This window comes from Lichenostomus cassidix, chromosome Z (assembly GCF_008360975.1).
Source record: "Lichenostomus cassidix isolate B80296 chromosome Z, HeHo_3.0, whole genome shotgun sequence".
In the NCBI taxonomy this organism is placed as follows: domain Eukaryota; kingdom Metazoa; phylum Chordata; class Aves; order Passeriformes; family Meliphagidae; genus Lichenostomus; species Lichenostomus cassidix.
This window is the reverse complement of record NC_139511.1, coordinates 61,396,844-61,414,267: the sequence shown is the minus strand read 5'-3', so window position 1 is coordinate 61,414,267 and position 17,424 is coordinate 61,396,844. Positions and strand designations below refer to the sequence as shown.

The 17,424-nt window shown below is 40.0% G+C and overlaps 1 protein-coding gene across 2 annotated transcripts in view; it reads right to left on the bottom strand.

Annotated features, from left to right (window-relative positions):
- The window catches only part of OXCT1 (3-oxoacid CoA-transferase 1), an 84,883-nt gene that overhangs the window by 42,853 nt on the left and 24,606 nt on the right, over positions 1–17,424 (bottom strand). For both annotated transcript variants that reach the window (XM_085042994.1, XM_085042995.1), the window contains exon 7: positions 11,815–11,875. In XM_085042994.1, the coding sequence (XP_084899120.1) occupies positions 11,815–11,875 (61 nt within the window). The remainder of the gene's footprint in view (positions 1–11,814; positions 11,876–17,424) is intronic.

Sequence of the window (17,424 nt, the reverse complement as noted above, 5' to 3'; positions counted from 1 at the left end):
ATGTGTGCATAAAAGAAAAAAAAAAGATGGGGAGAGAATCCGAGCTTAACAAATCTATGCATTTTTAAGTAGCTTATTTTCACACTAATTTTATTAAACCTCTCTGTCACTATCTTAATTATCCTAGTTCACTTCAGTTCTTCAAATTGAAATAATGACAATTCCTAGCAGAACATTAGTAAAATAAAACATTTCAACTGGTCAAGTGTCGAAACCAACAAGAGGAATGAAGTAAAATGTAGCCCCTTAGATGCTCAAGACACTCTCATCAGTGCATTTCTTCAGTTCACTACTGGAAGAGTCAGGATGTCACTGCAAAATTCATCATAACATTTAAAATCACAAAATTTAAAAAACCTTAAAATACATATTATGGGTTATAAGGATAAATTTTATGTGTCTTATTCAAGATCACAGAAACTGTGATCAATCATTAATTATGGTTAATGACAAAAAAGAGAGGGAAAAAAGTTAATATTGTTTAGACTGAATTTCACAAAAAGCTTTGATTTTGTAAAACTGTGAAATACGCTCTGAAAACAGTCCACTGGAAATTAAGAACACATTCTACAAACTTACTGAACTACAGAGAATGAAAAGCTGGTTAATATTACTAAGTTCTGCTTGCATGAAGGGAGATGCAATAGAGGATCTTCTGAGTTTAAGTCTTTCCTTTTCTAAGATCAGAGAGACCACAAAATTTCTACACCTGTCAAAATCCTACAGTAAAGGAATGACAGCCTGCCAATACCCATCCTGAAAAAGAGACTTTTATAACTTTAAAATCACACAACTACCAAATACCCTGATAAAGGCACATCTTGGACAGTAATTACCACATTACGCTCCCATCAAACTTCAAATAAATGTTTTCATAAACATACTGAGGGCCAGGGAACAGTAAAAACGTGTAAAGTTCATATTTGTTAGAGAGCCTTTCACATAATGAGCCTGGAATAGCTCACACTTAGCCCAGTAAGCCTTTTTCTTAGCAACAGGATCTAAAAGGCAGTGTGGTAATTCTGGTTATAGTCTCCCAGCTGCTGGCAACATGCAGTTGAAAGATGTCCTCAGTCAGAGGCTGGACAGAGGCCACCTCCTTCATAGCTTCTCATGTGCTAGGAACTAATGGTTTCCTCAGAAACCAAAAGACACTAATGATGCATTTCTTAAACTTAACTAAAACGAAAAACATTTCTCACTACCTCTTGTAATTTCACTGTGTGCTCCCTTCTCTGCGCCATACAAGAAGAACATACAGCTGTTCTTTATTTGCCTGTTCCATACTACTGAAGATCCTATGTATCTTTATGTGTTTTCCTAGTTTCTAGTAGACTGTAAACACCACAGAGAAAAACAGTGAGATCTGTTCCCAGTATGTCGTATCCGATCATTACGGAAGCAAAACTGATATAAATCTCCTACATTTGTCTCCAGTTTTTTCATCATGTAGCTACAGATCCTCCTAAATCAGGAGCCCCTGCTAGAATATACTCAATTCACCTTTGTTTTCTCTGCTCTAAATCTCGTCAATTACCACCTCCACTTGTAGTTGCCTCAGGCTTAATCTCCTCTCACACTTCTCTGCACCTGCTGCCTGTTTCCTCCTGCTGCCCCTTTCCGTTCTGTGCATTTGACATCCTCCTCCACGCTGTACTGCTGACAGCAGAGAAGAAAACAGACAACACTAAATTACCTGCTCTAGGTACTCACACACAGCAGCTCCAGGATAAACATCACAAAGAAAAGGGGAAGCATACTTGATTATCTGCAATGGCTATGTATATGTAAAGCTGTGTGTGTGCATGAAAGAATGTGAAAAATTTAACCACGAGTCTCAGAAGAGGCTCTCCCACACACATAGAACTACACTTCAGAAATTTTTAAGCTAGTCACATATTAGCACAGCGAGGATAGGCAACAGTCTTAGGTTTCAAGAACATGTTAAAAGTCTGAAGATCCTCAAAGATCTCAAAGGATCTCCTCAAAGATCCTCAAAATTTCTCAAAGAAGTTCCCCCATTAAATTGATGGTCTTGCTTGTTTGATGACTTCCACTAGTACGTCTTTGTAATTCTGTATGCACCAAAAAGTGAAAGTGAAGATAGCTGTCTTCTTATCTCCTTAAATTCATTCCTTTGTATTTGGCACTATTATTTTATGGTAAAAGTACCTGAATTGAAAGCATGAGAGATTACTTTAAGATCCAACAGTCCAGCAGCCCGAGCATTACCAATCAAACCAGCCTCCTACAGCAGGCACACCTGAGGAGTGACTCCTTCTGAAACCTTGTGGCTGCTCTGATGTAAGTCATCAGTGAATTCCTGCTGGCTGTGATCACATTTTGTGACTTGTGCTTTCTTGATGAAACGAGGTGATAAAGCACCCAATTTGTATTCAATACCTAAGTTCTTAACACAAAAGAAAACATAACCATCCATGTGGAATATATACAAAATAGTTTTCTCATATCTGGAGGTGGCAATTTTGGAAAATATTTTTTCAGATTACATGATGTAATTATTTTTCAATCAAAATAATTAAATAATGGGAGAAGAGCCAGAAGACAACAAACAAAACACCCACAATCAGTAAATATGGTCTTCATTTGCTAGGGGCTAGTTCATAGTAGAAGAACCTATTTAATCTGTTCTCTTCTGAATAAGGTGACTGACCACATCCCAAATACTCCCACTCCAGAACAGAACAGCTGCTAACGGTATTTACTCTACTGGAATATAATTTAACATTTTTGCAAACAAAACACATTTTGCTTTAAATACATTATTTCTGTACTTTGTTACTTATTTTCAAATCACATTAGCTTGAAAGCCTTTGAAATTATTAGGGGGTAAAAATAAATAACTGACTTTTAAATTACAATTATTCACATTTTACCAGCAATAATTGAACCCAAAAAAACTCCCAACCATTATGACAACAAAAGATTTTATTTTCTTATTCACATCAGAAAAATGACAAATGAAAAGAGACAAAAAGAGCTTTCAAATTTTATGCATTCCAAGAAATGTAACTTAAAGGTCAGGAGATAAATTTAAGCTTTACTTTCAAAAATTAACTAAATGGAATTTAAATACTGAAGGGAGAGGTAGAAAAGTAAAACAAAAATAAAAGGGAAAAAAACCAGAGATTTAGTTGCATTATCCATGAAGATGATTTTTGTACTATACAGTCTATTTAACTGCAACTACACCATCCTCAGACTCAACAACTATCTCTAACTAAGGATCAGACCAGAGCAGGCCAAGCAGAAGACACATAGTAAGGTAATCTCAGTAAAACAATGCATTGGAAGCTGGTTTGTAGCCAATTACATTGCTGGTTCTCTCCAGTAAGAAAAAGAAACCCTGCAGGTATTTCAATAAAGGTAACAAAAAGGTAACTTCACCTCAAAATGGCACGTTCTGTGCATACATCTATTAGTTCTTCTCCTTATTTCAGATGTTCATTATAGGCAGTGGTAATTTACAAAGATTTCTAAAAGCTACTTGACATGGTACCACTTTGTTTCTCAGCAAGGAATTAGTGTGGTCCATTTCACCTTCAGAATCATAGCAGACATCCCAACTCCACAAAATAGTCAAGACAAATAAATTTCTTCACTGTTTTGAGGAAGAAAGTAGTCAGGGTACTCTTCAAGGAAAGGTTTGAAAGAAAGAAAACAACTGATGTGGCTTACATACTTTCAACAGATCACAGAAATGTGGGTATAAAGAGACTGTCAGCAACAAATTTTAAGAACAACTAAACATTTCTTTCACTTAATCATTATCCTTTCTAAAAGCAGCCTGGAAAAGAGAGGACTAGACACACATGGAAATAAAAATAAAAAAAAACCCAAGAATAAAGTGCTTTACAGAACCAAAATTATTATTTGAAACTGGTAGAAAAATTTGTATAAGTTCTTCAAACTATAAAAATAGAAATTTTTGTTTACCATAGCCTAATAAGAAAATTCTGATTTCACTAGAAATGGTGAAAAATTGTCTTTAGCATAAGTGCTCCTTATCCCATTGCTTACACAGCTACTTGTCTATGTATCTCCCCCATTTCAATCAGGATTATAACACAGAATCATCTGAGTCAGAAGGGACCCACAAGAATCATGGAATGCAACTTTTAAGCGAGTGACCCTTATGGGGATCAAACCCATGTGCTTGGCATAACCAGCACCATGCTCTGACCAACTGAGCCAACCCCAGTGCTCATGCCTTTGCCTTTCTCCATGTTTTTCAACAACAAGAAGAAAACTTTTAAAATACATCTGACTTATTCCAAAGGAGGAGTGTGCTTGTTTCTCTATACTAGAAAACTTACAACACCTGTTCAAACATAAAGTTGCTTTAAGATTTGGTTAATTTTTGCTTTCTCCAGATGAATCAGAAGTGGCAAACTAAGGATCCTAGTACGTAATCCATGGGAATATAAATGGGAGTACATTTCCACACACTAGGCATCATGAGTGAGAGTTCTCTGTAACAGAATTTAACAAGGTTTTGGGGAGGAAAAGAAAAAGGAAGACTAGGCAACACTTTGGGACACAGAAATGGAAAACTACTCTGTTGTTTTCACTCATTCTTTTGCCATTGTCTGCAGCCTGAAAAATTAGCATGATTTAAGTATCTCAATGCATTAGTTCTGTTTAAATATTCACTTTTTTTTACTGAGTAATTCTATAGCATTTGCAAGGGAGGGATGCTGCAATAGCTAAAAGGATGCTGCTAAAATCTGAACTGCTGATTCAATTACTCAAAACTTTTCACTGCAGCAATAGTTATGAGGCTGCAGCTTTTCAAATCTCAGTGTTTTGACCACCTGAAAAAATGCATTTGCTTCATGTCAGAAGGCAATTTTTTTGAAGATTTTCAGTTTGGATGTCTAATCTTTCTCATTTTACACTAGAAATCTCCATCAGATATGTTAATAGCAAACAAAACAAATTAATGCTTTAAACACCAATATATATGCTTGTAAATTCCTTGAATCATGCCTAAAACTCTCCCTTCTTTTCAGTGCTATAATAATGCATGATTTTAAATGCAATGACAGGTAAATCATTGATTGATTTACACATCTTACACATAAAGCAGGACTGAAAAGTTAGAGTATTGTAAACCCTTTTAATTTTCAAATTCTCATGAAATGTACTTCAAATGCACAGTCTATCAGGCTTTCTACAAAATGTTACAAAAAGCCCTCTAAATTTAGCTTTAGAAGCAGAGGCTTTCCATCAGTTTCTCCAGCACACTGACTTCCTGGCAATCTGCAGTATCTACTGATCAACCACGAGCTTGCTTTTTCTTGTTCTTTTTGAATGTCATATTTGTTCTTAACATATGAGACAAGGATAAAAGGAACTTTTTCTGTTGAAGATTATATTCGCATCTGCAATGAACTTCTGAAGCTGAATGCTGACAAAAATCATGATACGTATTCAAGAAAGTATCATTTAGAAAGGAATAAAATATAAGAGGACAGATACAAGAAAAACAAATTCAAATCTTCCAGCACTATATTATGTGTAGGTAAAACTACCCGAACACCAGTCATCAACAATTTGATCTGCTGTGACACGAATTTGATATAAATTTTAACCACTTAATATTCACTACCTGAGCAATGAAGTGTCAAATCTGAAGCCATTTAATTAGATGTTATACGCAAAAGAAAAGCAACTGTAGAAAAAAAACCAGCCAGAAAAGAAAAGAACAACAGTAAAAACAACAAAAAACCCCAAGTAAAAAAAAATCATCAACAAGCCCCACATAACTAAATCAACTATTAAAGAAATTTATTACCCTGATAAGAATAGAATAAAAAAATAAAAGAATAGAATAGAAGGCCCTGCAGAGGACACCCCAAGAGTCATACCATGAATCAGAAGCATGTTAACAAAATGTAACAAGAACTATCCTATGCATTGTCTTCTATCCCAGTACAACTTATATTCCAGTACTTCTCTAATCATTCTGAGATGGTCTACACAACAGCTGTACAAATGTTTTGTTTTTCTGTTCTGTTTTTAACAAGCATACAGAAGCAAGGAATCAAATACAGTGAAGGGAAATAAAACCAACAAAAGAGTATTCAAGTCTGGATGCAGGATTCTTCTTGGCAAACTAAAATTGCTGTGGCAACAGTGTGCAAATGTTTCTAGGAGCTATTATTCCAAAACAATACTAGTAGTCCCTGGATTGCAATTCCGATCCTTCTCTGATTTGCTCTTTTTCTATGATTGGCATCATTATAGCCACCAAACTGGTTAACTTTGCTCAATACTGAAGGAGAAAAGGCATTAAACACTTCAGTCTTTGCTGTAATCTGCACTGATAATTTTACTCACTTCACTGAGCAGTGAAGTATCCTTGGTCTCCTGGTCCAATATGTATGTATTTTTAAAAAGACTGCTCGCTACTTTCAGGTATTCTTTATTTTTTACTGAGCTAGATATTTCTTAGAAGCTTAAGCTTTTTTGTTTGCTTTGGCTTTGTAATGCTTAGCCTCAGACATCTGACCTTGGTCTCACTTCCTATCACTTTTCTTTTCTGTGTTTGAGATTACAATGACTGTGATCAAGATCAAACTCCTATTGCTCTTCCAATACTTTCTCCATGTAGGAAAATTTTATTCTCAAGCTCATTAACATAGCCTTTCCCAAACCTTATTTCTTCTTAGCTATACCTCCTAGAAGACTCCATCAATCCAAGTATTTGAGCTTATGGAACCAGTCTTCCTAAGAGGCATTCCTGATATTTTGCTATTTTCCTGACATTCTGCTATGCTTTCTGAGGATCGTGAGCTTGTGTTTCAGAGCTGCTCTCCCACAAGTGTTCACTCAAATCTTTCAACTAAGTTTCCTCTGGGAAAGGTTATTGTAATGTCTGTACACTATATTTGGGTTATCTAAGTTCAGATCCACAGGCATCTCTGACTCAGGATTCAGTCAAGGCCTAGGCACGTAAATACACTTATGCAGTCAAAAGCCCTGATGACCACCTACATGTTTAAGATACAAAGATTTCTATACTTATACATTTATATTTATATATATATATATCAAATTTATTATACAACCATACTATGACAACTAGAGTTCTACTACCACTTGTGCCAAAAGCAAGTGGTAATGTGGCAGGACTAAGAAGCTCAGTGTCCATGCTGTAACAAATTGGATTTTCAAAGAAAACCTTTCCCCCACTGCAGATCCATGAGACACTCCCTCACAACCATTGCCTGAGAACACACGGACTCATCACTGAGCAATTAAATCATATCGAAAAAGACTATAGCAACATAAAAGCTCAGTGGTTACAGCATTTGCACAGAAGGACCTCAGTTCTATGTCCTTCATCCTGATCTGTGGTTTCACAGAAACACACGCTGATGTAAAGTCTGTGCCCATCCCAAACCCATCCTCTATCAGTATTCAGTTTTGAGTTCCATGGCTGGGGCATCCAGGTGACAAAAAAGATTCTATTAGATTATTGTTTCACTTTAAAGTGGTACTTACAGGCTTTTTATAGTAAACTGTCACTGTGCAAAAACCTTGAAGAATTCCTTGGAAGAGGGCTATGCATGTGAGGAAAGTTTTTCCATTGTTAAAGCATTTGGAGGAATAGACACACACACAAAAAAAAGGTTCATTTCCAGTTTCCTCAATAAAACCAAATGCCATGATTTAGCACAGATAACAGGATACAAATAGCTTATTTCAGTCTGATTCTGTCCCTTAGTGCCACGCAGTTCATTGTACCTGACAAAATGGTGCTCACTGATGTGGCTGTGTTGTTACTAGGCAACCAGAGATAAAATGCAGGGCTTAATGATTTTTATTTAATGCATTTTTATGAGAAAGTACACTCTTTTTTTTCCCTCCCCTGATATTATTTGAGGTGTAAATGCTATTTACCCAAGGAGATATATTTAGCCATCTTCTGCGATCTGAACAAGAAAATTATTCAAACTTCATATTCAAACAGGCAGTCAATAAATATTTCTGAACATATTGACCATTACCACTACCAAACACTTTCACTGTGGCAATGGCTGAGATCTCAAAGCACTTCACTGAGGGCAAATATTTGGTAGGTCTCACAGCAGAGAATAACAAGAAAACAAATAACAGCTCAGGGTCATTTGGGACGGTTACAGATGTTTATGTACTCTGTGGCAGAAACCAAGAACCTAAGCCCATATCAGCCTTTCCCATGCTGCCATCACATCCACACCTGCCAAGGCCACAGCATGTTTTCTCCTATGGCTTTAGGTTGCCCCAATTCCCTACTGAAAAGGGGGTCCTGACCCAAAGCCCCGGTGGGGTTCTGCTCGGAGTTGTCTCTGCAGGGAGATGCACATGTTAAGAAGCACTCTCTTATCACAGCCCTTGTGCTAGGGGTCTAGGCACATACCCAAGAGACCTCTCTGCAGCTCCAAGCTGCCTCTCATTTAATTTCCCATCACACAATTCAATGACTCTGTTGAGGGTCCTGACCACAGTGACACCTCCTCAGCTCAGCATGACCTTCATTCAACAGCATCGGAAGTGTTACCACATCTACCCTCCAGTTTCTTCACATCCCACACTCTTCCTTTCAACCTTTACAAGGGCTGGTGGCTCGTGTGTAACATCTGACCATTGAGTTTCTTTTATATCAGCTGATTTCTCAATTCTCCCATCTTTCCAATAGGAGCAGGAAAGTGTTTATAGAGCTGAAAAACAACTGAAAGCCTCAGGCTGAGTGTGTGCACAAGCTCAGGTTCAAACAAAGCTAGATCTGACTGCATGCTTAACTTCTGCAAGTTCTGCAAGTTTAAGTGAGAAGCAGATGAACTCTGCATTATTTTGCTTTAATATATAGATAAAGCCAAACTAATGGATGCTGCCAACATTATTTAACCTTTGTCTCTGCAAAGGCTAACTTCCAAATAACAGAAATCATGCAATTCAGTTGAATTTTGTTTTGGACCTTTATTAATGGGTCGTCTTCAAATTAAAGTAAAAATTCCATTGGACTTGGCACAGCTGGATTTTTACAGTTATCTTTTCCTCACCATACATCCTTATTATCTTGATAGCACATTCTACTCCCTCTCACTTAGATAAACCACAGAGATGCATGCAACAGTTCAAAAAAATTGTGCAGATCAGTAAGCACCTGTTGCATTTCGTTAGAAATTTATAATCAGTGTATTTCTGATCCCTAAATAAGTACTCTATGGCTATTCCTGACCATTTTCCTGTTCAAAATAAACAAGGCTGAAGTTTACAAAATGAACAAAGCCAATAATTTAATCTGACGTTTTGAAATTAATTTTGAAAATCAAGAATTCTCCACTGTGTGTCCTAGACATAACAGGTAACAGGACAGCCTGACTTCCTCCTTCAGAAGCCTCTATGCACAGCCTGTCTTGTTCCTCACAATACAGGAGAATTTTTAAGCAAACAATAGCTATCAGTCTGTGAGTTTGAAAAGTGGGGCTTTTGTCTCTTATCTCTTTATTTTTCTGTCTTATCCTTCACATCCACAAATTCTTCTGCCTCTGAATTGTTACAAATATTAAGTATCTGTCTGTACTTCAGATAAAGAGTGCGTAAAACATCACACAGACTAAACCTAGAGAACAGTATTAAGTCAAGAACAAAAGTCTTTCACTGTGTATGCCCATCAGATTTCACAGCTTCTCAGGTTAATTTAGCAGAACAAGTTAACAAATGTAACTGATTTCCAGTTATCTTCCTATTTTCACCAAGCTCACCGAAACATTGAGATTGGACTTCTAGTAGTTTATATTTCATCAGTACCTTCCTATGCCAAATCCCATTCCATATTTTTATCAATGATCAGAAACTAAAGTAAACCTGAGGCAAGTGGGAAACTACAATCCTGAAAACCCCAATTAATCACTGAATTTTTGAAGACAAGCCTGACCAGTAGCTATAAAAGGAGCAGGGATGGCTTCAAGTCTCTACTTCTAGAAACTAGAGCTGTCAGCTTAAATGCAGTTAAATGTTCAGTCAGTGAAAAACAGAATCAGAGCTGGAAACAAACACCAGAATTTAGAAATCCCTGCTGCCAAGACCATATCTGCATTACTACTGTCCACAACCTTTTTTCTTCTTGTAAATGTGATTGAGAATTTCACCCTTGATTGATAATACCTTGAACAACATTAACTAATGAGTCAGGCAAAATTCAAAATTTTAGTTGCCTCAGTTCCCCAGGGATGAGCTAAGACATAGTGCATCCTCATAGCACTGAGGATGTACTAGACACCGTATTGAGATATTTCCTTCTGATTCCTTGGATTTGAACTCTTAAATCCAAACACAACATTCTGAATTCCACTTTGAAAGAATGACATTTAGAAGTTCAATCACGGATGGTTCAAAATATTTGTCCTAAATCTGTGGTTACGCATCTTTATCTAATTTGTCCATAAAAAATAGAATTGTAAAGTAATATTAACATGCCATCTTGCAAAAAGCTTGACAGTTTTTTAAATGGCATTGAAAATGCAATAAGACTCAGACTGGACACAGTTCACAGCAGATCTACTAACAACAGATATGTGGAATTACAGCAAGAACGATGTCACATCAGTTGCTCACTGACAAGAAAATTCTACCCTATCAGACGTGCATAGAAGAGCAGAAAGAGAGAATGAGATGGAAGGTAGGTGGAAGGCTTTGATCTACTTAAATTTTTTTGATGCCAGACTGAACAAGGTATGAAGGACAAGTGTCTAGAAGCAAAGATTCTTAATTTCTTTTTTAAATAGAAAAATACTTGAAACCTTTCTGGAACACAAAACATGAAAATGTTTTGCTGCATTGTCACTGCAAGTCATGTGGCAAGCACTATGGTATTTTTTGTTATAGCTCTGTAAGGCACAAAGATGTAACTCAAGTTCCCAAATGTATTATCCAGAGATGCTTATGTAACAAATATATTTTCCAAATAACATCTTAGAAACAAACAAACAAAAATCCAAAATAACCCCCAAACAAAACAAACCAAAAACCCTGAAGAAATAAAAGCCTAATCCATAATGCATTTACTAGAAATAGTCTAGAAGAGTTTGTCTTGATCTTACTGCCAAATCATATTTAGCTTTTATTAGGCATATAAAAAAATTTACCAGAAAGTGAAGAAAAAGCTAATAGAGCAGTCGATCTTTTACATATGCCTTAGCAACTCTCCAGGCACCAATATTTTTCTGGTGTAGGTTACTTCATGTTTTTAAATATTATCATTTCGCACAAAGAAAAATAGCAAAAAGATTGGAAGAAACTTCTAGATCAGCTAGTCCATCCTCTTTGTCAAGACATAACCAAACGTCTGTATCTCATTATGGACTGATATTTATGTATTTTTTTTTAATTTTAGAGACCACAACTGTGATAGCTTCCAGATTTGCCTAATCTATGTTGCCATGTACTTTATTTTCGAAAAGTTTTGCATAAAGTCTACTGTGAATCTCCTCAAGCACAGCCTACTCTCTTCCTCTTTCATCCACACATTACTTTATTTAACAAATGTGAAGGCTTTTGCTTTGTTTCTCTATCAAAGGCTGATCACAGTGAACACAAAGTCCTGGTCAGAATCATACATACAGCAAGTAAGGAATTATTCACTAAAGCAGAGCACAGTGTCAGGAACAGGCAATCCAAGGAGAGAGGTTAGACCACTGTCCCTGATTTGAAATTCCCCTCCACTGACTCCAGAATACCACGTAAAATAAAGGGGTATGTTGACTATACCAGTAGAGGGCTTACTATGTTTCAATTCCCTACCTCTACCACAGTTGTCTTTGCAGCTTTGCACATAGGTTGGTTGAAGTTTCTTGCAGTTTTCCTGAAAAAAGAGGAAAAAAAAAAGAAAATCAGTAAATATTAAAGGCTGTAATAGTACAGTAAAAGGCTTTTCAGAGATACGCTACTACAAGTATGTCCATATTATAAGCATCACAAAGCTTTTTGCCAAACAGCTGGAAAACTAATAAAAAAAAGTACAAGGGAGGAAAAAGCATTATGAAATTGTCTAAGATTCATCTGAAATGAAATCATATTTTGCTGCATTAGAAAGTATTCATTACAGCTCTTTTGACTTTCAATCAGCACATTGTTTAATTGAAATTGTGTATGTTACTGATATCTTTATTTATTAGATCCAAAAGCAGCAGCAAGCTGGATTTTGTAAAATGCCTTTATTTCCCTGCACAAAGAATGAAATTAATCTCCACAGGGGACCAGCACCATGCTTAACAATCTCTCAAGGATGCTTTCATAATTCAGACTAGGACTTGGGATAGCACTTTACCCAGTAGCAAATGTAATCCAATTCTCTTAATTAAAAACAAAAAAACCACACCAAACTCAGTCAGTTTTGGCACTCACTATAAGACTCTAGCATCAATCCTAAGGATTCCCAAACAGCATTTCTCCATCAAGGAAGAAGAACCTCTAGAGAATAAAAGTAACAGACAATGTGTATATCTGTGTTGGGATCTGTACCATGATCCTAGTAGACACAGGGGAAACAAATGACCAGTGTCAGCCCCTCTATGTATTTTTCAGAAACTAAACAAAACTGCGTGGCACATTTAACAATAAAGAAAAATTATGGAAGTTTTAGCTGCATTCCACTGCTAGCCTCTCAGCATTTTTCTCTTTTAAAAAGTAGAATTCTTGGAAACGTTTCATCCAAATCCATGCAACAGCTTCAAAACAAGTGAAAACCTCCTTTCCCATGTCGTTTTTCCACAGAAGCACTTTTCCCCCGATCATCCTCAGTCCACAGAATCCCAGAACGCCTTAAGGTGGGACAGAAGTGCTCAGGGCGATGCAGCGCAGAGCTGACCCGCGCTGAGCTGACCCGCGCTGAGCTGACCCGCGCACGGCTGACCCGCGCACGGCTGACCCGCGCACGGCTGACCCGCGCACGGCTGAGCCGCGCTGAGCTGACCCGCGCTGAGCTGACCCGCGCACAGCTGGCCCGAGCAGAGCTGGCCCGAGCAGAGCTGACCCGCGCACGGCTGACCCGCGCACGGCTGACCCGCGCTGAGCTGACCCGCGCTGAGCTGACCCGCGCTGAGCTGACCCGCGCTGAGCTGACCCGCGCTGAGCTGACCCGCGCACAGCTGGCCCGAGCAGAACTGACCCGCGCACGGCTGACCCGCGCACGGCTGACCCGCGCACGGCTGACCCGCGCTGAGCTGACCCGCGCTGAGCTGACCCGCGCACAGCTGACCCGCGCACAGCTGACCCGCGCACAGCTGACCCGCGCACGGCTGACCCGCGCACAGCTGACCCGCGCACAGCTGACCCGAGCACAGCTGACCCGCGCACGGCTGACCCGCGCACAGCTGACCCGCGCCGCTCTCCGCTCCCTCCCGCGCACGGACCTTGCCCAGCCGCTGCCGCCCAGCCGCGGCGCGCTGCTGCCACCTCGTGGCCTCGAGCAGGCACGGCAGGGCCGCGGCCAAGCCCGGCACCAACAGGCCGCTCCGGCAGGCCTTTGGGGGCGGATAGCGACACAATCAAAGCTGTAGCCAAAGGCACATGTCTTGGCTAAATGCTGGGGGTTTGGCAATACACAGCAGCTTTGAGGCCTCTAACAAAGGGGCCTTCCTGTCCTGGGGTACCTCAGGCACCGCATGGCCAGCCGGGCAAGGGAGGGGATTGTCCTGCTCTGCTCTGCTCTGCTTTGCGCTGGGGCAGCCTCAGCTCCAGTGCTGGGGGCAGTTTGGGTGCCACAATGTAAAGAAGACATTAAACCATTAGACAGCGTCCAAAGGAGGGCAACAAATACGGTGAAGGGCCTTAAGAGGAAGCTGAATGAAGAGCGGCTCAGGTCACTTGGGCTGTTCAGCCTGGAGAAGAAGAGACTGAGGGGAGAAATTGCAGTTACAGCTTCCTCATGAGGGGAGAGGAGGGACAGTCACTGATCTCTGTGGTGACAGTGACAGGACGTGAAGGAAAGGCCTGAAGCTGTGTCAAGGGAGGTTTAGGTTGGATATTAGATAAAGGTTCTCCACCACAGGGTGGTTGGGCACTGGAACAGGCTGCCCAGGGCAGTGGTCACAGCACCAGCTTGTCTGAGTCCAACAAGTGTCTTTGGACAACACTCTCAGGCACTTGGTGTGATTCTTGGGGTGTCCTGTGCAGAGCCAGCAGCTGGACTTGACAATGCTTGTGGGTCCCTTCCAACTCAGCATATTCTGTGATTCTGTAATTCTATGAGTATCTTCTACACATGGGTCTTCTTGATGACTATACTGACCCAAAAGAAGGATGTAACAATAAAAAACAAAAAGAAAAAAAAAACAAAAAAACAAACCAGCCAACCATAATGTGAACCATTATATTCTCCTCTGCAAAATTAGTAAAATAGCAGTTAGTAGTGATTCAGGAACCACCCTAAACTAGGTAGAATAGCAAATGAGAAGAGAAACAGAGTTACAAAAGCTGAATTAAATGCTCAGAAATTGATACAGATGGGAGAAGGAAGGTGAAAAAACTAACAATTCAATATTTCATCCCACACTGTTCTGACCCAAAGACTTTCTCAAGATTGTAGTGGTTACTCTGCCCGTAAAAGAAACTGATATAAAATTATTTTTGCATTGGAAAAAAATTACAAGAAAACATTTCAATGTTAATTTGACATTAAGAAGAACTAATGGGCTGTAATCTGACATAACTTATAAAAGCTGCTGCCATTTAGACTGTTCTTGACTTAGTAAAGTTGTTTCAGAAGCAGCAGTCTTTTACAGGATCAAAGGCTTTATTTCTAAAGAACACACTATCCAGAAGTTTTACAGGATCAAAGGCCTTATTTCTAAAGAGAACACCATCCACAAGGAGAAAAACCAGAAGAACTACACGTATTTTCCAACACAGAATAATGTTAAGGTATTAGCAGTAGGTTATTAAAAAACTAGCTAGATAAAGTTGCCTTTTTATTTTAAGATAATTTTTTTACATGTAGAGTCAGCAACGTCTACAAAGTTCCATTGTTCCGCTGGATTTCTTAGCTGACCTAAGGGCATGACATTTTTTCTCCCAGAGGCAAAATATAGAAAACTAGTTCGTATCAGACTAAACCAACAAACTACATCCACTACATACCTAATGACACAAAGGTGCAGAGACACCTCAGGTATGAGTTGAATTTATGTATTGCAGAATGAGTTGAAGCATGAAGAGATGGCCTTACATGACTGTGACAGCAGAAGCTCTGAATCAGGCTATTCCTTCAATGTTTCTGCTTCTTTGTCACTAGTCTATTTTCATCACCAACAAGCCACACATTTGCTTGTAAAGTTGAAGTATGTTGTGTTAGAACAGCTCCAAAGCAGAATGGTACCAGATGAAAAAGGGAGGAGAGCCAAAGGAGGCAGACAAGCCACTCTCCACAGTATTTGAAAAGTCATGGCAGTCAGGTGCAGTCATGAAGTGACTGCAAGGCAGTCATGTAGTACCAGGTGGCTAGAAACAGGGAAAAATGGTTCCCATCGTTAAAAATGGTGTAAAGGAGGATGCAAGGAGCTACCAACCTGTCAGCCTCACCTCTGTGCCTGGGAAGATCATGGTGCATATTCCTAGAAGCTGTGTTAAGTCACAGGGAGGACAGGGAGTTGGCTCAGGACAGCCAGCACAGCTTCACTGAGGGCAAGTCCCGCCTGCCCAATATAGTGGCTTTCTATGGTGGAGTGACTACATCAGTGGACGAGAAATGGCTACAGATGTCATTTATCTGCACTTCTGTAAAGACTTTGACATGGCCTTACAGCCCTACAACATCTGTCATTTGGAGAGAGACGAACTTGATTGCACACGATGTTCGGTAGGTGAGGAACTGGTTCAACAGTCACATCCACAGGTTAGTGGTCAATGGCTCAGAGTCCCAGCAGCTGTCAGTGACAAGTAGTGTTCCCTCAGGAGTCCATATCATGACCAGTGTTACTTAATATCTTCATTAATGACACAGATGAAGAAATCGAGTGCACCCTCAGCAAATGAGCAGATAACACCAAGCTAAGTGGTGCTGTTGACACCCCTGAAGGATGGGATGCCATCCAGAGGAACCTGGACAAGCTCAAGAAGTAGCCCAAGGGAATCAGATGAGGTTTAACAAGAGCAAGTGCTGGTGCTGCACCTGGGTCAGGACCATCCCTGGTATCAGCACAGGCTGGGGGTGAACAGACCGAGAGCAGCTCGGCCCAGAAGGACTTGGGGTGCTGTAGGTGAGAGGCTGGACATGCCCTGGCCATGGCATTCCCAGCCCAGAGAGCCAAACATGTCCTGGGCTGCATCCAGAGCCCTGTGGGCAGCAGGGGAGGGAGGGGATTCTGCCCCTCTGCTCTGCTCTGGTGAGACCCACCTGGAGCACTGCATCAGCTCTGGGGTCCCTGCATAAAAAGGACATGAACTGGTTGGAGTGAGTCCAGAGGAGGCCACAAAGATGATCAGAGGGATGGAGCACCGCTCCAGCAAAGAAAGGCTGAGATAATTTGAATTGTTAAGCCTGGAAAAGAGAACCAGGGTGACCAAACTGCAGCCTTCCAGTACCTGAAGGGAGTGTTCAATAGAGATGGAGAGAGACTTTCCACAAGTTCTGTCATGTAGTGACAAAACAAGGGAGCATGGCTTCAAACTCAAAGAGGGGAGGTTTAGATTTGATAGTGGGGAGAAATTCTTTACTGAAGGTGCTGAGGAACTGAAACAGGCTTCCCAGAGAAATTGCAGATGCCCCATCCCCAGAAGTGTTCAAGGCCAGGCTGGATGGAGTTCTGAGCAACCTGACACAGTGAAGGGTATTCTGGGCCACAGCCGGGGGATGGAACTGGGTGATCTCTAAGGTCCCTTTCCAAACCAGGCCTTTCTGGGATTCTCTGATGACCATCCACAGAAGCAGTGGCACTCCCCGATGTCCCTAATAAGCAAAGCTCCAAGGGAGGTAAAGATCTGGAGACACTCTGTTCAGCTATGTAGAACTAGTACCTGCCTCAGACTAACACAGCAAAATGCCCATATATGTATCCTTTCAGTTATCGTAAGAATAAGATTATTTCATTATGGTTGAGGGAGTCTTGGATTATTTGTCTTGCTAATGCTCTGCACCTAAGAAGAAATACCTACTGGGTCAGAAACAGACCTTTGTTAGACAAAAGCTAACCATTGCTCAGTGATGCAGAGTAGTCCACTCAGCATGAAGAAGTGTGGAATGAAAGCAGCCACAACATGCTGTATGGAATAAAAGATCTAGGACTCATTAAGTATCACTTGAAAAAAAAACAAAACCAAACAATAAAACAAACAGTTTGAAAAACATCTTCCTAAAGAAGTTGGTGCCATTCTGGATTCCAATAAAACACTATAGCTTGATGTTTGAGAATAGAA